The sequence below is a fragment of the Ctenopharyngodon idella genome, chromosome 4 (genome assembly GCF_019924925.1).
Source record: "Ctenopharyngodon idella isolate HZGC_01 chromosome 4, HZGC01, whole genome shotgun sequence".
Classification (NCBI taxonomy): Eukaryota; Metazoa; Chordata; class Actinopteri; order Cypriniformes; family Xenocyprididae; genus Ctenopharyngodon; species Ctenopharyngodon idella.
The window spans coordinates 3938584-3962596 of record NC_067223.1 but is presented as its reverse complement, the minus strand read 5'-3'; the positions used below and the strand labels follow the sequence as shown (position 1 = coordinate 3962596).

Sequence of the window (24013 nt, the reverse complement as noted above, 5' to 3'; positions counted from 1 at the left end):
ACTAGGGATGTCCCAAGTCAATCACAAGGATCAGTATCAAGGCCGATTAAGCATTTTTTAACTGATTGGTATCGGCGATCCTAAGCCCGATTCTTTATTTTACATCAGCTGTTACGCAGGTGTCATGCAGTAGGTGGCGGTATGCAGCTTTAAGTGGGTTTGCCAACTGCCATTAAAAGGAAAAGAACAAGCTCAAATGTGCGTGCGTAATGCGCGAGAACAAATGAGGTCTGTTCACGTACTTTCGAGCTTCTGTGTTTAGCATATTTGATGCACACTTTTGTAACGAATCACTCTAAAGTCATTTATTTACTCTTTATTTTTATCTGCCGTCAGACTACCTGAGACGTTGTTGCCATAATGCATTGCTATGGGTTGTGTCTTGCTTCAGGCTTGACTGACAAAGCTTCATGCTTTCTAACCTTAAATCCACTTTTTTTGTTGTTGCAATGCTTATTGTACACATAAAATCCAATAAGTTTATATCAGTACTCCCATATTCATAATTTTGACCTTATAATGTCTACCAATTGTTAAGAGAAGATATTCAATGACTCGGATCGGATTGGGGGCACAAAAAAACTTGATCGGGACATCCCTAGTAAAAACTGAATCTAAATCTAAAGAAAAACTTAAAATAATGTTGAAACTAAATATAAATAAAATCTAAAAAAAATACTTTCACTAAAAGTTAAAGCTTAAACTAAAATTAAAAGCTAAATCTAAAACGATTTCTAAAACCATCTTAGTTAAATCTCAAACTAACACTAACACACTAAAAATAGTTAATAGTCTAAAAAAGTTAAAGCTAAAACTAAAATGATATCTAAAACTAAAGCTAAAGTTAAATAAGATAAAGTTAAAGCTAAAACTGAAAATATAATTAATGCAAAAACAAAAATAATAGTTAAATAAGCTATATTTAGCTTCATTTTTAGCATGCTGGTGAAATCAAAATTCTAGTTGATTCCCACAAGTTTCTCAAATTTCTAAGTAGGGAGTTCGACTTCAAGTGGAGTTGCCAAGTAGGTAGTTGGAAATTCAGGCTTCTCTAGTTGAATGTAACACAGCATTAGGGCTGCAGTAGCACATGTACCTGCCTGAGGGCTGTACTGGCAGTACTGTAGCAGAGCTGCTCTAGAGACCTCTAGAGGAGCTGACCTTTCTATTTCTGCTCAGTTCCTTGCTCTCTCATTCATAACCCTCAGTCTGTGCCAGCCTCTGTCTTTCCCAGCGCCAGCTCAGCACTAAAACAACCCTATAGCCGGATATCGCAGGTTAGGTTACTCTCTCTCCCTTTGTGTGTCTGTTTTGGTGGATCAGATTAACACTGGTTCCGTCAGTAGACGCAGCCATTAGCTAATACATGAATCTCAGCATTGATCTTAAATAAATATATGTACAGTAACATCATGTGTCATTTTACTTGAAGGGGCGCTCTGTGTAAAAGTCCATCTACAGTACATGTTGTGATGGAATTTTTTCCCCCTCCTTATTATCAGTACCACCCCGTAGGGGTGTGCAATATTGACAAAAAATGATATCTCGATATTTTCTGGGATTTTCTCGATAACAATAATTAGACAATACTTTGCTGAGTGTGTTTATTGTGTTGGTACCTTGGCAGGTTTTGGGCTGCTGCTTAAAGTTTTTGATATTCTTCATATTTTGTGCGGTGGTTAGTTCACAGCAGTGACTTGAAAAATTATCTTTTTCAATAAGTTTAAATAGATTTTTACATTTTAAGGGCATTTTTACCTTTAAAAAGCCATTTTTTTTAACCTAATTACATGTATGCCTCATCTTTTGTGTCAAATTCTTACCTTTAATCAATAAATTCAATTAGAACAATAAGACACAAGACTTAAAAAAAAAAAATCAGAATCAACAAAATTAATCTTTGCAATGCAGAGGAAACAGGATCTGCATCTGAAGTGCCATTTAAATGCATTTACACACTGTTTAATGCAGTTCAGAGCTGACAAATGCATTTTAACTGCAGTTACAAAATGCATAAATAATGTTTTGATGTTTTAAACATAAAATGTTGAATACTGATATTTTGAAATTATTTAAAGAATAAAAAGATACTTTAAATGTTAAATTAAAACCGCCAGTAGGTGGCAGCAAGTCAATGTTAATGAGTGAGTCATGGAGTGTCAACCGATTCATTCAAACGGTTGATTCATTCGGGAACAAAGCATTTGACCGTTTTAATAAATGAGTCATTGAATCATTCATTTAAAAGATTCGTTCATTCACCGCCGTTTGTTGACAAGAGATGCAAATTAGTTCTGTGGCTTTGTTTGGAACTATTTTCATTGGTAAAATAGAGCGAAAACAGGCAATATTGTGTCTAAAATGTAAGTCACTAAATATTAACTTCTTGTTTATTGAACTGTTGTGTAAAATCAATATCACATTTGTAATCATTGTGATATTTGGAGAAAATGTGATATTGATTAACTATATTAAATGATACAAATATAAAAAGACATACAGATACTTTTACCCCCTTATCTTGAATATTGGGTGTATTTTTAATGGACCATATCACGCAGTGAAAGCGTGCACTCTAAATGCGCCAGCGCGCGCACACTAGTCTAACCTACTAGACTACTACAGCACATAGTGTATGCATGCAACTTTCTATGTGTTTTTGTAAAGTGAGGGACGTACTCGATAATTTCAGATCGCATGTCGTTAAAACAACAATCACGATATTATCGCAGACGATACATATCACACACCCCTACCACCCTGTCCCTTAAATTGCCAACTTCACCAAGTTCCCGACAGGAGTGGGTGTAAGAGAGCGAGGAGGGGCGGGGTAACAACTAGGACTGGCGGCGTGTGATGAGGCACACCTGAATGTAATGGAGCCTCATCACCACTGCTGTTAAATATCGAGTGCACCTCTCCTCAAGAGACCGGTCTTTTTTCCCTATGCATGCACGCTGATGTCTTCAGAGGTCCAGGAAGGGGAGCATGGAGGGATTCCCACACCGCCAAATGGACTGACTCTTCGGACCTAGGCTCTGGATGGGACGCACATGTTTTAGCCGACATGTTAGGATGACAGGCTGCGCCGCGACCTCAGGGAAGATGAGCTGATGAGGAGAAGCCACCACCCCTCGTGCTCCAGACCAGAGAGGGTAGCGCGTGTGGCCGCCGGACCCCGCCCCCTTACCTGGACCCATCCTGACTGAACACTGCCCCACTTTCACGATTCCCCGGCACGACGAGGACACCAGATCCCCCATTTATTTGGACACTTTAACCCCTTGGATACTTCATTCCCTTTTTGGACATTTTTATGTTTTAACTTGTGTTAAATAAAAGCCTCTCCAAGGCCTGACGCCACACCCAAGTGCACTTAAAACTTTTTCCCACGTTTTAAACAAAAATTTTACTAGTAAAAAAATGAAAAGTACTCATAAGCGATAAAGACACCAGTCATATAAGTGTCCAAGAAAGTTTTATTCTGCATAAGCGTGTCGACCCCTCATGTTGGCCACCGTGTTGAGATCACTTGACCTCACTTGGCAACCCTCTATTGTAACAGAAATAAACACAAAAAGTCTTTTGAATATTCACAATGTTGATCTAGGCTATATTGGCAGAAAAAGTAATAGCGAGTTTACAGTGAAAATATATATGCCTAGCCCTAGTGGCCAAAATGCTATTTATACAATGTCTTCTTGAAAAGTATGAACTTTCTGCATTATCAGCGACTAATGCACTTTTAGTGTATGCTACAAGTATGTAAATTGGGACGCAATCTCAAAATTATTAAGTTATGACCTTTTCCATAATGGCTGATGCATTGCAGAGTCGACAACAGTCTCACTAGACGAGCTTTAGGTTAAATACTTCACTCACTGGCACATTAGCTGCTCTCTTTGTAAGATTAGAAGCTCTGTTTAAAATGAGTCTGTTTCTAATCTCACTCGACCTCTCCTCTTTTCCATTCCACTACGTCCCCTTATCCTCCTCGATCTATGCTCCCCTCTGGTTTTTAATACCCTCCAATATCCTCAATTCCATAATTGACTCTTCAAACGTTTGGCTGCGTAACAAAAGTAATTAATTGAATTGCAGCGTGGAGGCAGGTGAGCAGGGCTGCATTAGCACAGTGGCTCAGGCAGGCACTGAGGGGTGCAGGAAAAGAATGGAGGTGAAAATGAAGCAGAAGAAGTGAGAATGACTACTTTCTTGTGAAATAGATAGTCTGAGCGCTGGTTTTTGTCAGACATTTTGGCAGCTTCTCTGCATTCAATGCAAATGACTGGTGACAATTTTATTGAAAAATACCAGCCTGTTATCTTAACTTTCTGGGAATTATGATCTCACCTCTACAAGGATAAAGTTATCACTCAACTGTCATCTCAAGACATTAAATACCCCAGGAAAATTGGTGCGGACATATCAAAGTGTGAATGTTGTGACTTCACGCTGTGAATCTATGGTAAGTATCTCAACAGACTCTATAAAATCTGGTTTCAGTTCAGTAAAAGCAGTTTGGAGCAAGCACAAACATCTTGTCTCAAACAAAACATTATGAATTAGATGCACGAGTCATTGGGTGGGCATCTGTTCAATTATTGCCTTCTTTGTAAACAAGTACAACTTTCCGAGGCAGATGATGGTTGAGGAGCATAATTCTTTGAAGTGTCTGGAAGACACTGTGTGCGAACTCACTCTGGTGTTGTTCCTCTCGGCCTTCAGCTCTGAAATCTCCTCCTCCTTCTCCAGCAGCTGTTCCCTGCAGGCATTCAACTCTTTCGTCAGGGCGGCAAACTCCTGCAAGACACCAAACAGATATTTGAACATCACATGCACAGAGTGAGGGGACACAGGTTTGCTAAAGGACAACTGGCATCTATTGAGATTCTAAAGTGTGTAACTAGTGGATACTTTGTTATCCCATAAGGCAGGGGTGTCCATTTCCACTCCAAAAGGGCCACTGTCCTGCAGAGTTTAGCTCCAGTCCTTATCAAACACAGCTAAACAATCTAATAATGGTCTTCAGGATTACTAGAAACTTTCAGGAAAGTGTGTTTGGGCAGGTTGGAGCTAAACCCTGCAGGACATTGGCCCTCCCAGAGCAGGATCTGACTTCCATAAGGCAACAGGAGTTGGGGAGTCATATCAAATAAAATGGTGGAGAACTGTGAGCTGGCTGGCTTGTTAAATGTAAGTGCTATAGGTACAAAGAAAGTTGTTGCTCATGGTTAAACTTTAGACCAAGGGTAGCAAACCCTGCTCTTGGAGGGCTACCATCCAGTGGAGTTTAGCTTCAACCCTAATCAAACACACCTGAAGCAGCAATTGGAGCAATGCAATGTAGAACAACGACAACATGGTGGATGTCTTCATACAACACACCTTCATACCTGTAGAACACATTTCATCAACAGTCGAGATGTTCTTTTATGCCATGAGTTGAGGGAAATGACAACTACATGAAAATTTTCACTTCTGGGAAAGCAAAATCCCACACAAGTTAAAGGTACAGATTCAATGTACTCATTGTAATCTGAATTCAGTGTCACTAAGAGGATTTCAGAAATGGCAGAAATGGGGCCAGGAATTGACTAGGGCCTGTATATGGAACAAGACGTGAGTGGTGATGAAATTGTTTTGCAAGCAAACGTGATGAAAAATACAGATTGAAGTCACCCTGCAACCCCATAACGTCAACCACAACCTTGGTAACAGTTTAATAGTAAGCACAATGAATCATCCTAGTGACAGGCAAAAGTTAAAAAAAGGACAATGAATCAAGACAGAGCCAAAATTATACATATTTGAATATACTATGACATTAAGTGACAATACATTTTACTGTTACAGTAGCCTTCATTCTCCTCACAATTATGACTGAGTGGGCTATAAATGTGCCACATTTCTTAAATCTAAAGGCTGACCAACAATACAAGATTTTTAAAATCTTATCAGACTAAAAATGTGAGACCACAAATATTACGATAAAAATTTTTTATTCCTATAGTGTGTGGAGTGCCACGATGTGACCAAGATGGCAAACCACACACTAATAGATTCCATTCACAAACAACCAGAGTCCCGACTGTAAACACGGGAAAACTCGCAAAATCTCTCACGGTCAAACGTGACTTTAGAGTTAACAAACATGGCAGACGGCAGGCAAGAAGAAATGGCGATAATAGTGTTTGGACTGCTTTTTACAGAAAATTCGCGGAAAAAAAAAAAAGGTTTGGATGAAGTCATGTTATACTTCCGTCAGCTCGCTTTCTGATTGGGTATTATTTCGTTACACAAGACAATCTACAGAGTGTGTGCACGTTTGTCACTGGGGTTGGATATTTATCGGCATAGCTCCAACATTCTCATTCACACTCTTAACACACCTCAACCACAGGAAAATCTGATAAGATAATCTGTAGAGCCATCAAGATAGTCGGGACTTTACTTAGGATTGTCGGAAGGGGAGAATTGGGCCCAAAATCGGCCCTATTAACTTGTAGCTTTATGGGCATCACTATTTTCATGATGGATAGGGGTACAGCCAGAAAAAAAATGAAACTTTTGGACTATAATCTCTATGATGAATCTGGCGTTTGATTGATGGCAAGGATCAGAGGTCTTATTTAAATAGGCAAGAGTTGAAATCTCTATAGTGGACACCTCGATTGATAAACATGAACTTGGTAGACTATGACAAGCCTGTCTCGCAACCACCAGACAGGAGGGATTGGGATCATGCAAAGGTAGCTGTCTAAGACAATAACTCACTGTAGTATTGATCTAAGCTTGTCCTCTGCTGCAAGGCTCCTCTGATCATAGAGAGATAATTAAACAGGACTCAATCCAGCTGGCCATCAAAGACCCCAGTAGAAGTCTTGTGTTAGTTGGTGAGACGTTGCATTGAGTGTGAACTCGTTGTATGAGGCTGTCTTACATTATGTATCTTAACGCAACCACCACCTCTTGCTGTGATAATACTGATTCCAGATATTATGTGGCGTTATAAAAGACAACACACGTGCGAGCAAACAAGTATCCAGGCTTGATGTTGTAGCTTTGCCTCAAGTAAATCCTGTTTGAAATCTTCAAAGTACAAATAAACTGGGATCTCAGAGATTGCATTCTGGGAAGCTCTAAGATTCATCGCTGTGAACATACAGTACACACCAGCGAACACATGCAGACAAACACAGTCTAACAACAAACCAGCTCTACATGTGCTAGAATTCCAATCAGTTATGATCAAAACTTCCCTCTAGCGGCTCTGCGTCTGAAACAAACCTCCCCGAAGTGTTTTCTGAAGTCAAAGGTCAGTGTTCTAAGATCAAACCAAATTCACGGCACAGGGATCCTATGCTGCCCTTAGGTGGTAAATGTGGGGTGGGTAAAGCATTGGATCAACATCTGACAAACTCCTTAGCGTGTGAAAGTCCCACCAGTGTGGAAAAGGTGAGTCTAACATATATGTGACCCTGGACCACAAAACCAGTCATAAGTCGCACAGGTATATTTGTAGCAATAGCCAACAACACATTGTATGAGTCAAAATTATTGATTTACCTTTTATGCCAAAAATCATTAGGATATTAACTAAAGATCATGTTCCATGAAGATATTTTGTAAATTTCGTACCGTAAATATATAAAAAATTTCTTTTTGTGAGTGGATATGAATTGCTAAGGTTTTAAGGCGATTTTGTCAATATTTTGATTTTTTTGCTCCCTCAGATCCAGATTTTCAAATAGTTGTATCTCAGCCAAATATTGTCCTATCCTAACAAACCATACATCAATGGTAAGCTTAATTTAAAATTTATCCTAACTAAAAAATTATCCTTATGAATGGTTTTGTGGTCCAGGGTCACATATCTCATTACTGGACAATCTACCATGTGTAAAGACATCAAGACTAAATATGGAATTTTCACACTTTTAGGATGATTTTTAATCCTTGGAAAACAAAGTCTAGGATTATCTTTGGCTTAATGTTTCACACTGTTTACATTTTACACCGATTATCGATGGCACCGCAATTCAGCACAGACTTGTTCTGAAGCAGGGCTTCGTAAATTATAAGCAAAGTTGTGTTAACCCAAGTTATAAGCAGAACCCAGGGTCAATTAATTCAAGATCAAAAAAGAAGTCAACCTGGGATTAAACATAGATTGAGAAGCATAGAGGAGATCCAGGTGTAACAACATGACAAATTTCCAGAAGAGTGAACTGTTGTGCAGGGCCACAAGAAAGAAAAAAAAACAAATATGATCTCCACTGTTTCTTCTTAAACATCTCAACTGTTTCCCCTAGAAATGAGATTAAACGGAGCCATCAGATTTTATTCTTAATGAGGTAATGAGAAGAAGCCAGGAAGGATTCAACCAGAATATCTCATGAAAAGCAACTTAATTTCTCACCATAGTTATCCCATACACAGACGGCGCCAGGGCCCAGAGGGCCGCTGCTGGCAGATGCCCATAATGGTCATGTTGACGACACTGCTGTCTAGCAGAAGTCACTCGGTTCAGTTTGGCACACACGTCACTGTGGATGAGTTAGCAAAGCGCTAATTAAAAAGTGTTGATTAGAGAGGTGGTGGTGCAGAGGTGTTAGTCTAAGGGGAGAGACAGGCATAATTACAACATGTTCTACACCGTTTTAAACAAAGATGAGAGAAAAAAAACTGGATAAACATGTTAAAATGTTCGAGACAGGGTGTCAATGTTAATTTTAACCCAGTTTTAAAGAGGTACGTTTTACATTTATCAATGTAATGTAAGCAGAGCTATTAAAGGTTAACTTATTTCCTCCTGGGGTGTTACCATGGCAAAGTGGTGCATACTAACAGTCCTTAACTTAGACTTTGCTTTACAGGTGAGCTGGAAACCCAAAAGAGCGGTGTTCAATACAAAAAAAATGACATTTCAAACCCATTATTTTTTATTCCCAATCATGTATAACTTACTTTCTTCACAAAACAATACATTTTGAACAATGTTCACGCTGCTTTTTTTCAATACAACCAAAGTTTATGGTGATTGGGATCTGTCAAGCTCTAAAAAAGAACAAAAACATCATAAAAGCGGTCCATATAACTTATGCGCTATACTACAGGTCTTTGAAAGTTGTACAACATATTTGTGTGAGAAACTGACTCAAGTTTAAACAATTATTTACTTAAAATCTTCCACTCTGCCATAGCTGTCATTTGCATTTATTCAAATATGTTGTGTAAAGACATCAACAATGCTGAGCGACCTCATTAGACTGACTGAGTGAAAGAAAGTTTGAATATGCAGAAGTGTGAATGAGATATGAGATCTATGGCAGAAGCTAATTAAATTTTGAATTCTTCCCAACACAAAACCATCTTATATTTTGAGAGCTGGAATATAAGTCATATGGATAACATTTATGATACTTTTATGCTATTTTGGAGCTTGACAGTCCCTGCTCACTGAAAAAGTTTCGTTGTAAGGAAAGAAGCGTGAACATGCTTCAATATTTCCCAGAAGAAAGAAAATCAAATGGGATTGGAACAACATGATGGTGAACTATTCATTTAACTCCATTTCATATCTAAAAAGGCACCAAAACCATGTAGGTTAGCAATCTCACACTGACAGCACCCTCGGTGTAAAGTCTGAATGACAAAGACCGCCCCATTTGAAAGGCAGATGCAAGAACTGCATCGTGGAACTAGACCAAACCTGGTCTTCCCCAAGGAAATCAGTTTGAGACGTTTGGGTTTGACAAAGCCTACAAAGAAATTTCTCGAAGAATGCCAACCAGTCGGTGTGAAAGCTCCAGCACATGTCATTCACTCTATTTGGATTGACTCATAACACTCTTTTTCAGCTGGATAAAACACACTCCTGAGAACGACGGGCTGTTTAAAGCATGGAACGGATGGAAGACTGAGTGGGGCATGCACCTTAAAAACTCAGAGAGAGTTTTTAAGGCTTTAAATCAAACAGCCTATGTAACAATAACCTTCAAATGCACCTGCGGCTTTTGAGAAACACTCATGTAAAGTGGCAGGATAGAGCATTTCCATAGTGCAGCACCATAACTAATGAAATAAAATAAAAACTGCAGAGAAGCGAGGAGCCATGCTTCATCATAAACAATTCAAAAACTATAGAGACAGACAGAAATTTTAACAGCTACATGGATGATATACAACCACAGACCCATTAAACTCTAGATTGAGGATGTTTGATGAATCTTTAATGGAGGCTGTAAAGCTTTATTTACAGAATGTCCCATGGGGCACATGCAATCTCACAGATGTATCGTGTGGCAAACAGAGCTCCTGTCTTTGTCTGCGTTGCACGCAAGGCTTTCGAAACTAGTTCTTTAGATGTACAGTAACAGCAAAATTCTCAAAAATTATGACGCAGTTGTTTAATGAACCCTGTTTAAAAAAAAAGAAGAAAAGAATACATGCTTGTAGAAATGTCACAATAACAAACTATCACTGGTCGATACCAATATCAGTAAAATTTCACTATTCTTGATACTAATTGCTATATCATTTCTCATCTGCTTCCACTCCTAACAATCCAATGTACAACGCGGCGGCGTTACACTCGGCGGTAATAGGCATTTTGGTTTACCTACTGTATCTGTATTAAAACCTTACACCCTGCAATAGCAAAAAGCTGCTTTGAATTGCATAAACGTTTGAAGCCAGCCAGTTCTGACTGGCCCCAGGTCAGTAAAGCACCTAACCAGAGCTAACCAATGACATTAGAAGGCCTATATAACCATCAGCACTCAGCATGACTCCTTTAAATATTCAGGAAGGTCACATATGAATCTACCATCTCTTCAGAAAGCAAACCTTTTTTCAGAATGATGTTTACAGAAACAGGTCAAAGTCAGCATTTATATGGGGGTACAGATATAAAAATGTGCTTGTTTCCAATTAAAGTGAGAATAATGTTTCATAATAATGGCTCAAACTGTTAATTAGTAAGAACAGTGGCAGAAACTATATTCTTTTTAAGGGAAAGATGCATTCAACAGTTTATTATTAAATTAAACAAACAATGCTATGAGAGGGCAACTTTAAATTAACACTCTAATCGTTCATTTTTAATTGCCTGAAAAACCTAATGCAAAGCGCTTGATTCTTCTCAATCCAAGGCAATTTGTAACACGGGCTCTCGGTGGATATGGTCCCCTGACAGCGCACATCCTGTAAAAACCATCTCTCTCTCAGCAGGAGGATGGCTGTTTAAAGTTAAATCTGCATAAATCCATCAGCAGCCCACAGTCATGTCACAAACCCACTTCAGCGCTGTCCCCCGACTCGTGTGTCCGTATGAACCCAGGGACTGTGCGATGGGGCGACCACTGGGCTTGATTTACTCTGACCTTTTGATGCAGAACTCAGAGGGTTCGACACTCGGATGTAGAGCCGCCCATAAATCTGCAGAGGGGGTAATTACCAACCAGGAATTCAGCGCTTCTCACGGGCATTGGTGGCTAATTCTGTCCTCATCGTGACAGTCGTTAGAAAGCACAGAGGACCAGTGTGACAGTGCAATGCTGCTATTCTGGTTGATCCACAGTTAAATCAAGAATAAGTACCATGCTGAAGGAATGATATTAAAGTCTGCTGATGCAATAGTTTGCAAGCCCCATTATTAATATTACAAACCCTTAACCCTAAATATTACACTTCAGCAGATAACTAATCCCCTATCATTTGTGACAGACATGAATGATATCTCAAATTATGTGGCTTGTTGAGGAGAAGTGCGCTGCTCCAAGTATAGTCAGACTTACAATTGTCACCTGTTGGACGATAAAACTGGTGAAAAATATCCCATAGACTTGCAATGAATTTTAGAAACCACCCAGAAGACCCTAAAAACCACAATGAAACACTGTGGAAACCACTCACAACAGTTGTGTGCATCTTAGCATTGTGTCAATGGATTTTTCTATCAAAAAATTAAAAAAACAAGTCAACTTGTGATGCATCTAGTGATAAACTTCAGGATAAAATTAAAAAAAAAATGAAAGCAGCAGGTTGCGTGGAGCTTAAAAGAAGCTAGGTGATTCCAGTTTTGCGCTATCTTTAAGGAAACAAAACCCAGCATGCTCTAGCAGCAACCCACAGTGATAACACAGCTTGCTAGCTTCACTTTAATAGCAGGAGACAAAAGGATGACAAGGACAAAGCAATGATAGTGAGAGGAGAGTAGAAGAGAAAATGAGGCCCACCCTAGTCGTTTCCAATGCAAAACAAAGGTCAGATATTTGCAATGACCTTTATATTACCTCTGTGAAACATGTTTTGCAAGTGTTTTAATGGGGAAATCAACAAATCTCTGACTTATTCATAAACATATGCTGCATTTATTTTTCAAGAAACCATTCTTAGCATTGCAGGTCACTAGAGCTGAGGGCGAATGATAATGCAGCCCCACCCTCGTGTAATGAGTGTCACACATTCTCAATTTAAAACCAATCTAGTGGAGCAGTCAGGCAGCAGAACACACACACACACACACACACACACACATTCTGCAAATGTCAGCCCATGCATCACCCATTAACCAGCTGTGAATACCAGCAATGAACAAGACGAATGGAGTCTGAAGTTGCTGACTTTTAAAGAGAACCCATCTGATCAAGCTTCTTCTACAGAACCTTTATACAAATGCCATCTTTACCTTTAAAACGTTTCATTACTTTTTTGTGTTAAAAACATATATGAAATATAATAATATTTCATAATATTACTGTTTTTACTGTATTTTTAATCAAATAAATGCAGCCTTGGTGAGCAGATGAAACTTCTTTTAAAAACATTAAAAATCTTACCGATCCCAAACTTTTGACTTTTGAATGGTAGTGTGTGTATATATATATATATATATATATATATATATATATATATATATATATAATAAATCCTTTGCTATTACTGGAATAAATTATTACATGTTAAAATATACTGGCCCTGCCTCCACCAGGTATTAGGATTGGATCACAAGTGGACGACACTAAATACAGGTGTGAATGGGGTCTAAAACGTTTGAGCTTTTCCACTTTCGACCACGAAAACGACCAGATTGCTTTCTTAGTGGAAACGCTCCTGTGGTCAAATGTGTTCAAACAGCCACAAAAGCCTGCATAACTCTCTGCCTACTGACCTAATGCATAAACATTATGGGAACTAGCCAGATTGGATTTAAACTTTGTTGGCTGGAGACCCAAGTTTGGTTTGAAGACGAAAAACATACCAAGCACAATGTTCTCTCATCATTCCTGATTTCTAACATGCATTCAGCGTTTGCCATGGTCTTGTGGCTGTCAGAGCAGAAAACAAAATCGCGCTACCTTATTTTGACCATTAGATTGAAAGACCTGAAAAAACCCATACATTTACGCGCCCATAGACCCTCCCCTCGAAGAAATCAGGACAGAAGTAGTTGAAAGTGGACAAAAGAGACGGATTAAAATACCAGGTGTAAACGGGTATATGTCTCCCTCATCTACTTGTGATCCGATTGACCAAAACTCATCTTAATATCAGGTGTAAACAGGACCATTAAAATGTAAAAACAGTTATTGAAATTGTATAATTATTGTAAATTATATCACCACACTGAGAACATTGGCAGAATGACACACTATAGCTATACACTATGATATACAGTATACAGCACACTATATAACAGTATTTTTAGGCATATGAACACTGACAAACATTTTTTAAAGCTTATTAGAATATATTAGAATATTATGTAGCAGCATGTTAACGTCATGTTCTACTGAAATCAATTGCAAATCACGTCCCCAGTGTGTTTCACGTAAGGAGCACTATTTGAGTGGCACATAAAGTTGCTGACTATTAAGAGAATTCCAAATCAGTGACTTATGGGGTTCCATATAGATGCTCTCTTAGAAGGCAGCTGCTTATGTAGGCAGTAGACAGAGCTTATGACCTCCCGACATACACTATATTGCCAAAAGTATTGGGACACCCCTCCAAATCATTGAATTCAGGTGTTCCAATCACTTCCATGGCCACAGGTGTATAAAATCAAGCACCTAGGCATGCAGACTGCTTCTACAAACATTTGTGAAAGAATGGGTCGCTCTCAGGAGCTCACTGAATTCAAGCCACCTGTGCAATAAGTCCATTCATGAAATTTCCTCACTACTAAATATTCCACGGTCAACTGTTAGTGGTATCATAACAAAGTGGAAGCAATTGGGAACAACAGCAATTCAGCCACGAAGTGGTAGGCCAGAGCGGGGTCAGCGCATGCTGAGGCGTACAGTGTGCAGAAGTCGCCAACTTTCTGCAGAGTCAATAGCTACAGACCTCTAAACTTCGTGTGGCCTTCAGATTAGCTCAAGAACAGTGTGTAGAGAGCTTCATGGAATGGGTTTCCATGGCCGAGCAGCTGCATCCAAGCCTTACATCACCAAGTGCAATGCAAAGCGTCGGATGCAGTGATGTAAAGCACGCCGCCACTGGACTCTAGAGCAGTGGAGACGTGTTCTCTGGAGTAACGAATCACGCTTCTCTGTCTGGCAATCCGATGGACCAGTCTGTGTCTGGCAGTTGCCAGGAGAACGGAACTTGCCTTACTGCACTGTGCCAAGTGTAAATTTTGGTGGAGGGGGGATTATGGTGTGGGGTTGTTTTTCAGGGGTTGGGCTTGGCCCCTTAGTTCCAGTGAAAGGAACTCTTAATTCTTCAGCATACCAAGATATTTTGGACAATTTCATGCTCCCAACTTTGTGGGAACAGTTTGGGGATTGCCCCTTCCTGTTCCAACATGACTGCGCACCAGTGCACAAAGCAAGGTCCATAAAGACATGGATGAGCGAGTTTGGTGTGGAGGAACTTGACTGCACAGAGTCCTGACCTCAACCCGATAGAACACCTTTGGGATGAATTAGAGCTGAGACTGCAAACCAGGCCTTCTCGCCAACATCAGTGCCTGACCTCACAAATGCGCTTCTAGAAGAATGGTCAAAAATTCCCATAAACACACTCCTAAACCTTGTGGAAAGCCATCCCAGAAGAGTTGAAGCTTAACCCTACGGATTAAGAATGGGATGTCATTAAAGTTCATGTGCACGTAAAGGCAGGCGTCCCAAAACTTTTGGCAATATAGTGTATGTATCTGCTATAAAAGTCAGCCTGCCTTTGAAAGTGGACAAAACCGGAAAACAATAACTGTCAGATCAGATAACCACAGTGAACGTTTCTGTATAAGGCAGATAAAACAAAAGGGCTAACGGCAGTATAAGTACCCATAAATCAACTCTACAAGCAGGCGTGAGAAGCCGTCGTGATTGGTTTAAGAATCTTCACTTGTGAGAGTCTGGTGAGAAATCCTTACGGAGATCATTCAAAGATGAGCTAATCAGAGACAAAGTCCTGATAGGCAACGTAATTTAGTTGATAAAGCAGGCAAGCAGATATACATGCCTAAAACATCTCTGTCTGCTCTATTGCAACATGTTGAGCAGATATAAAGCAGGGTAGAACAGAATCTTAATTCCTAGCCACACAACTAGGACAGATGGTATTTGCGTCCATGACTTTCATGTGATGTTCCCACAAAATAAATGTACAGTCCTGTCAAGAACTACCTGATGCTGAAGACTACTAAAAAACAATCAAAATGTTGTCAATGTCTGTTAGTTTTGAGGCCATTTCTATGCAAGATTAATGCTAAAATGTCTATTGTTGTCTCATTTTGCACACTAAGAAATACATTTGTCTACTAAAAATTTACTTTTCCCTTAAATTGTATAAACCACCTTCCTCGTAGCAACAGCAAGTAGCAAATCATGATTTGATAATGTATCAAAGTATTTGGCATCTGTGAAAACAGTCAATTGGTTCAGTAGAACATGGCAGGAATTAAATCATAGTGAAAGTGTTTCCACATAGCTTTCATCCATGGCATAAGCTGTCTAGTTAGCTAGCCTATCCTATGTCCTAACCAAACTTCCTGTTGTTATTGTTAACTAAACTATTGTTAACTGTTTTTTTTACAGTGTAACTAAAAAAAGTTTAAGTACTAAAATTACTAAAACTAAAAAAATAAAGCTAAATAGATACATCAAAATATTAAAAATGACAAAAGCACATAAAATTACTAAAAACTACTTTAAAGGATTAGTTCGTTTTAAAATGAAAATTGCCCCAAGATTTATTCACCCTCAAGCCATCCTAGATGTATGTGACTTTCTTCTTTCTGATGTACACAATCGGAGTTATATTAATAAATATCCTGATGCGTCCAAGCTTTATAATGGCAGTGAACGGAACCAACGAGTTTGAAGCTCAAGAAAGTGCATTCATTCATCATAAACGTACTCCACACGGCTCCGGGGGTTAATAAAGGCCTTCTGAAGTGAAGCGATGCATTTGGGTAAGACAAATATCCATATTTAACAATTTATAAAGCAAAATATCTATCTTCCACCAGACCACCTTCCGTATTCAACTTGCGAAGAAAGTATAATGATATTTTACTTTATAACTTGTTAAATATGGATTTTTCATAAAAATATCCATTAAATATGGATATCGCTTCACTTCAGAAAGCCTTTATTAACCTCCCGGAGCCGTGTGGAGTGCATTTATGATGGATGGATGCGCTTTCTTGAGCTTCATACTTGTTGGCCCCGTTCACTGCCATTATAAAGCCTGGATGCGTCAGGATTATTAATATAACTCTGATTGTGTTTATCAGAAAGAATAATATATACACCTAGGATGGCTTGAGGGTGAGAAAATCTTGGGATAATTTTTATTTTAAAGTGAACTAATCCTTTAACCACTAAACTGCGCCACCACAACCATGGTATCCTTTTGGGATTGAACCTACAACTCTGGTTAACAATACAGATACATAACCATTAAGCCACATCATCCCACATTTTCATAACTCTATATGTTCATCACCAGCAATCCATTCTGTCAACTGACTTACTTTAGAAAGACATTGCGCTAAACATTACTTTTGGCTTTCTCTTTTTTTTTTTTTTTTTTTGGAGGCAATTTTCTCTTTTGGATGAGAGAAGCAGCGGGTGCAACGATGGCCATTTGCACTTGGGTGACCTTTGCCCTCACTTTATTCTGTCTCTCAGTCAGTCTCTACGGAGGCCCGTCTATAAAATCAGCCCATTTCATTGGCTTCTTGATGCTGGGCCACACTGATACCTTTTCTTATTACACTCTACTTTAGAACAAAGGACTCACTTGAAAAATGAGACGACAGAGAAAGTGTTTTGGAAAAAGAAAGAACATCTCATATCAGGCACAGATGGGTCTCCCCCTGAGTTAAGTTTAAAAATGCTGCCCAATTGATTTTACACAGTTGCACTCCAGGAAGCCAAAGATGGTGTTACCTTCCAAAGAAACAACTTGAAACATAAAATTGTTGTTGACAAATTACTGAACCATTGAAAGAAAGCTAAAGTGCAGCTACTGCAAACAGTGGATAATTGATTAATTGCCTGCAATTACAGCACCCATCATCCCCCAGCTTTGGCACTATAACTGATTTCAGGGCAGTAGTAAGTAAAACAGACCAGCCGATTAAACCAAGTCATTTAAATTGTTCTCTGACATGTGCAGAAAATGCATTACATTACCATCTGTTCAGAGCGCTCTACAAAATCAAACATGGAATTTGAAGACTGTCCCGAGATCGCATAAACGACATGTTTAATGTATCATGGCCTCAGAAAATATTCTGAAATGACAAGTTTTATACAAGACAGCACAACTGTCAAAAAATGCTGGTAAACATTCATTTGGTGGTGTTTGCCCTGCAAAACTTAGCACCATGACGTTAGGGTGTTGTGGTGGATGCCAGGGCCTTGCGATGCACTTTCTAGGGTCAAAAATGTTCAAGTCATTGCATGTATGAATAGCATTTTTGATGTATTTAATATAAATAATCTGATTGGCTGCTATGGTGTAGCTAGGTAGTTGCTTACTGGTCCAAGTCAAAAGAGCGCTCTCCCTAAAGTCTCAACAACAGAATGGTTTCCAGACATAACTCAGATCACTTGTTTAATTTTATAAAACATATGATTTGAAGCAACAATCATTGCTTATCAATCAACACCTTATCAGTGAGTTATCCATCAACTAAAGTTTTATACTGAAGGTTAGAGTTTTATTCAAATTAAGTAATAGAGATGGTTACATTTGAAACCACCATTAAATATTTACAAATCAAGTCCAAAAACATGTATCACTAAAAGACCAGATGACCAAGATAAAACATTTGAATTTTTGTGTCTCCAGTCTTCACAAACTTCACACACCAGCGTTTATTAAACCGTCAAGACTTCTGACGATATTTACAATGTTGTTTAATCCGTGGATTTGACATACACTCTGATCCACATTTCTTGTCACCGTTAACGGCCTCTCGTCGCGCTCTGAGCTTATCTGCTTTGCCCAGCTTGTTCTCCCATAGACTGCGATTGGCACTAGGTTGGCCTGTGTCATGAGAGCCTAACATAAATTGAAGGCATTCTAAGGCAATAAAGTGTTGCAGCCGTTGTGACACACTGGGAAGTTCCCTGTGGATAATGGCCGGCCGTCACACAAGACGAGACGGTCTGTAAATAAAAGTCGCCTGTGTCCTGCCAGACTGCGCCAAGCCAATAAAGTTTTAAAGGTCAGGACGGACTCAGTCTTGCCACCTAGAGTTATGCCCACTATTAGGCAAAGTGGTGCAATGCTAAATCAGATCTGTACACTGATAGACAGGATACACACTGGCACACTTACAGCCAGACAGACAGACACACACACACACAGGTAAGAGGCAGGAGTGTTGGGGCCTGAAGCAAGTGTTCACTTTGTATTAGCGTGACGTCTGGTGCTGTGAATCTCTGGCATTTTCTTAAAGGTCTTCTAGCAAAGGGGAGGATCTGTTTAGGTTTTTGTGTCTTAAAAACACAGTGAAACATCTTGGGCGAATTCCGTTTGAAAGATAGCATCACTATGTTCTACAGGGAAGAAAACTTGAAGTGGGCATCTGAAGGGCATTACTGGATATACTGGGGAGCCATACATCACTCTTACTTTAAGACTGTTAAGAATGTTGTGGCAAATAAAACTTTTCACATGACTTTAATTCAAATGTATTTAAATTACTTAAATTGTGTACTATATACTGTTTCTACATGTTTAGTAAAATCGAACAAACAAGTAAATGTGGAAAATATATCTATAAGAAATATATTCTGATGACAGTCCTTGGGTGTACAACAGCAAGTGAACTAGTGAACCCTGGATCATTCTAAACACTGGGTAAACGGAATCCTGTACATTCCTAAACCCTGGGTTAACATTCTTATTTGCATATTTGCAGTATCAGTGGCATTGATTGGATTAAAGAAGCACGTGGCTTATTTCCATAGCATTGTGCATGCTCATATTATATATTGCCGACTTTACTATATTTATACTCAGTGCTTGAAGTGGAAAAATAAAAGTGTCGGTACTACCGACATGAGAGGTTCTGTACATGCAACATGTCGGAAGTGCCGGTACGCAAGGAAAACTGCCGGTACACTAAAGGTAAAAACAGAGAAGTGCCGGTACTGTGTACTGGCGCATATCGGCCCACTTCGAGCACTGTTTATACTGAAAGAAAAAGAAAAATAACCATATTTAAAACCTTATTAACTATAATAACTAGCTTCTGGCAGACGCCTGTACGCACCGATTTGCGGCGGAAGAGAAACCTCTGTCCCGACGCATGACGTAATGATGAACGCGGAAGTGCAGAGGAAAGAGCAAAACAAAACACCGGTCACGAATTAGAAGTCTAAAACAATCATTTTTTAAAGAGAAATGTCAGAGGATTTCGATATAACAGAAGCTTGAGTTAAGGAGCTTGTTTGTTGCACAGCCCAATTTTTTGAACCACGAGAGGCGTCTAAGCTTACGATACTCCTTCATCCTACGTCATACATTGCTTCTGGGGTTACTCGTTTGGCGCAAGTTGACTTGTGTAGTATAGGTACGGTCGTCTGCCAGAAGCTAGTTATTTGAATTTATAAAGTTTTAAATATGGATATTTGTCTGACAAAAATGCATCACTTCGCTTCAAAAGTCCTTTATTAACCCCCTGGAGCTGTATGGATTATTTTTTTAATAATGGATGGATGAATTTTTTTGGTCTTTAAAATCTGGCCCCCCCTTCACTACCATTATAAACCTTATAAGAGCCAGGATATTTTTAAATATATCTCCGACTGTGTACGTCTGAAAGAAGATAGTCATATACACATAGGATGGCTTGAGGGTGAGTAAATCATGGGATAATTTTGTAGTTATTAAAACTCTTGAATGAGCTAGCAATAATAATTTAGCAAACCTAACCAGCTGTTGTAATTTCGGTGATCAGCACACAATGGAGCACACAAAGGTACAGTTCACCCCAAACTGAACGTAGTGTCATCATTTACTCACCCTCCTGTTGTTACAAACCAATAAGACTTTCTTTTATTTTCTAAACACAAATGAAGGTATTTGTAAAGAAACTTGAGATTTATGCCCCACCATTAAAAGTCCACATCCCCAAAACTTTAATGTTTCATAAATACATTGTAAAAGAAATCCAAATAAATAGAGTGGTCTAATCCTCTGAATTAATCTTCTGAAGAGACATGAATGCTTTATATGATGAACAGAATTAATTTAGGCTTTTATTCACAAATAAACATTATAAAAAACACATACTTAGAGCAAATCAAAACAGGTAAATGGAAGCTTAACTATTAGGGGTGTAACAGTACGGATGTCAAGGCTTGGTATATACAGTCAGACAACGAATACAGTTACTCACAGGCGATCCACACTCCAATCCAGAAAGGGGCGCACGCGGTAATGCAACGCACAGAAGAAGAAGAACAGAGGATCTATGCTTAGATATGTTTACGTGTAATCTCTCAACTGGAGAGATACAGATTATGGGTAATCCAGTGTTTCAACTGTGGAAAGACATCAATAAAACAGCTTGAGAATAATATCTCACGTAGCATTACATTTACCTCAGGCAAGTCATTTAGTGTCCACAGCATGTTAGTTTACTAGAGAAATAAACTCTAGGGGGGAGCATTTCATTAAATATATCCACTATATTAGCTTACATATTCATTATATTTACTTTACCTGTTAGTAATGTCTTAATTATTTAATATATATGTTTAAATAAATTTCTCACGAAAACGAGTTATGACAGTAACTGTGTAAATGATTACATTTCAAAAATTAATTGGAGTAGAAAAATAATTGAAAAGAAATTTTATAGTTAGATTCAGAAATTAATGCAAAACCTGCCTTATGTGCAATTTACATGTTTTTTTTTTTGTTTTTTTTTAGTGTTGATTATTATATCCAAAAATAAATAGCAACTGAATTTAATAGTTTGAGCTCTGTTGTTAATTGTAACCTTAATATTATAGTAATGTGCAAGAAAGGGCTCCCTGTATATAGTTTATAGCATTAGCTGAGATAGATTTTTTTTTATCCTTAAGAAAATGTTACTTATAATTGAATTTATTTAAAGAGACAGACGCAATTTGTTTAATAAACCACTGTTTAATAAAAAAAGAAAAAAAAAGAAGCAATTTTATGTTTAGTTTTCTCCCCCCTGCTGTACCGAACCCGTACTGAACAGTGACTTCAAAGTTTTGGTGGAATGGACTTTCAGTGGAGGGACAGATAAACAAAAATCTTATAGTATAGAGTGACTTGAGGGTGAGCAAGTGATGACAGAAAAGCAACCAAAAACATTGAAATAAAGTAATATCTAGCTGACTGTTTATAATTATACAGTACATTATACTGTAATTCTTTACGCCCATCTGTGGTGAAAGCTAAATCTGTGGATCAGCTCATGCTCAATGGAGAAGAAATTGATGATCCCATATGGCAAATGCCAAACCACTTTCTCACAAACTCACACACTTAGACGTGCTTCAAGCCCCACAGGAGCTCTGCAGGACTCAACATCACAGCGGCACGGATGGCTCCATTTGGGAGTCCATTAAACCACTAATTCACCAGTTATTTTTAACACTGTTTTTGATTTTAACAGACTATCATTTTCAAAAGGCACGAGTTGCTTTGTGGGAGTGTTCTTCTGACAGCAGAAATTAGCGAAGGTTCAGAATTGGATCTTCTGTCTTTACGAGGGTTTATTCCCTTCTGCGCCATCAGGAACATCTCTAGAGATTTAGGAGATATTGTTTTCCTGCTGGGAATCCAGTTAGACCCTCTTTGCTCCACCAAATTTAGATTTCTCCTGCAGTTTGCTGCACAGCCCATCACAGCTCACTTTCTCACCCACTGCTCTTTTGAAACTTCACATTTTCACATTGTTCTAACTTTAATCTGTTTTTCTACTTCTGTCTAAAGCATATTTCCACTTTTCCCTCCACAAACAGCCTCATAAAAGTAGTCCATGTGATTTGAGTACTATAAACGAAGTCTTCTGAAGTCATACGATAGGGAAAAATCAATAGAAAAAAATCTTTCCCTTGGACAAAGAAATATATATATATGCTTTTTGTTCCATGCAAAAATAACAGCATGAGTTCATTTCAACAGTGGCAGCACTACTGTTGCATTTCTTCTCTCTCTCTCTCTCTCTCTCTCTCTCTTTCTCTCTTTCTCTCCCCCCATTTTTGTTTATTATTTATGACACTGTGAGCGGGCCTGTCCGCACATCCAAACCTCTGTTACAGTTGGCTAGCTATAAGGGGCCTTCACTAAATTGCGTGTCTATTGTGTCTGTTGTACTACAGGGGAATGCTGGGGAAAAGCCATGCAGAAACAAATGAGCATGAGTTTTATATCTTTCCATTCTCTATTTCTACATACAAAAATGGTCTTGTTTAATACATACAGTCTAGAATGAAGCAGCCATATTCACTTCCACTTACATTAGTTTTAGGAGGAAGGGCCTATTCACACAAAAAACAAATATTCACTTATAATATTTGGCACAATTCAAGATTTTGAATTGAAACTATGGATACAAATTAAATCAGTGACAATATCAGCTTGAGACAAAATGGCAATTTTTAAATTATTTTATTGGTCTGATTCGGACAATACAATATACTCTCTTTTTGCTAATGCTCAATGGCCCTCTATTTCTTTCTTTTTAGGCAGCTATATAACTATTTGACAAAACACAGCTATATTTATTTATAACTCATTACAACTAAATTTAAATTAATTTTATTAGTTGTATTTAGGGTGAATATACAGTATGTTTAAGTTTGATGGCACCATAATCACATTTCCACAAAATTCTTGAGCACCAAATCAGCATAGAATGATTTCTGAAGGATCATGTGACACTGAAGACTAGAGTACTGGATCCTGAAAATAAATTCAGCTTTGCCATCACAGAAATAAATTAAGTCCCCCTGTAGTCAATAATTTTATCCCTTAAAACTAATTTTTGATCACCAAAATGACATATTTAAACACATTTTCCTGTGAAAAAGCCTAGCCTGAACATAACTCTACACCCTTGCTTCATTTAGTATACATACCTGCAAACTCCAAAGTGGTGAAAAAGATGACGTGTTTACAATGTAAATTGTAGTAGGGGTGTCTGGAGGCATCCTCCCCCAAGAGAAAATTTGAGCATTAAGCATTCTGGTGCACTCCCGCAAGAAAATAAAAGGAAAAAACAACATTTGCTTAAAAAAAATAATAATAATAATTTAGACACTAGGGCTGGGCATTAACACAAATTTCACAATTGGATTCGATTTTCATTCAGAAGCTTGCGATTTGATTACCTTCAATTCAATATTGATTAACTTGGGGCCTATCAGGTGCAGTACATGGCATATTTCCTCAAAGAAAAAATATCTCTCAACAAATGCTGTATACAGGGAACCACAGCTGGTACATCATTATAATATTAAAGGTTAAAATTAATTGATTTGTAAGCTACTTACAT

At 38.4% G+C, this 24013-nt stretch overlaps 1 protein-coding gene across 15 annotated transcripts in view; it reads right to left on the bottom strand.

Moving 5' to 3' along the window:
• The window catches only part of ppfia2 (PTPRF interacting protein alpha 2), a 188186-nt gene that overhangs the window by 52496 nt on the left and 111677 nt on the right, over positions 1-24013 (bottom strand). For 14 of the 15 annotated variants that reach the window (XM_051890693.1, XM_051890702.1, XM_051890695.1 and 11 more), the window contains one exon: positions 4702-4803. In XM_051890693.1, the coding sequence (XP_051746653.1) occupies positions 4702-4803 (102 nt within the window). Of the gene's footprint in view, positions 1-4701; positions 4804-8422; positions 8443-24013 lie in introns of those variants that run through there. The other variant, XM_051890705.1, reaches the window with a different exon arrangement.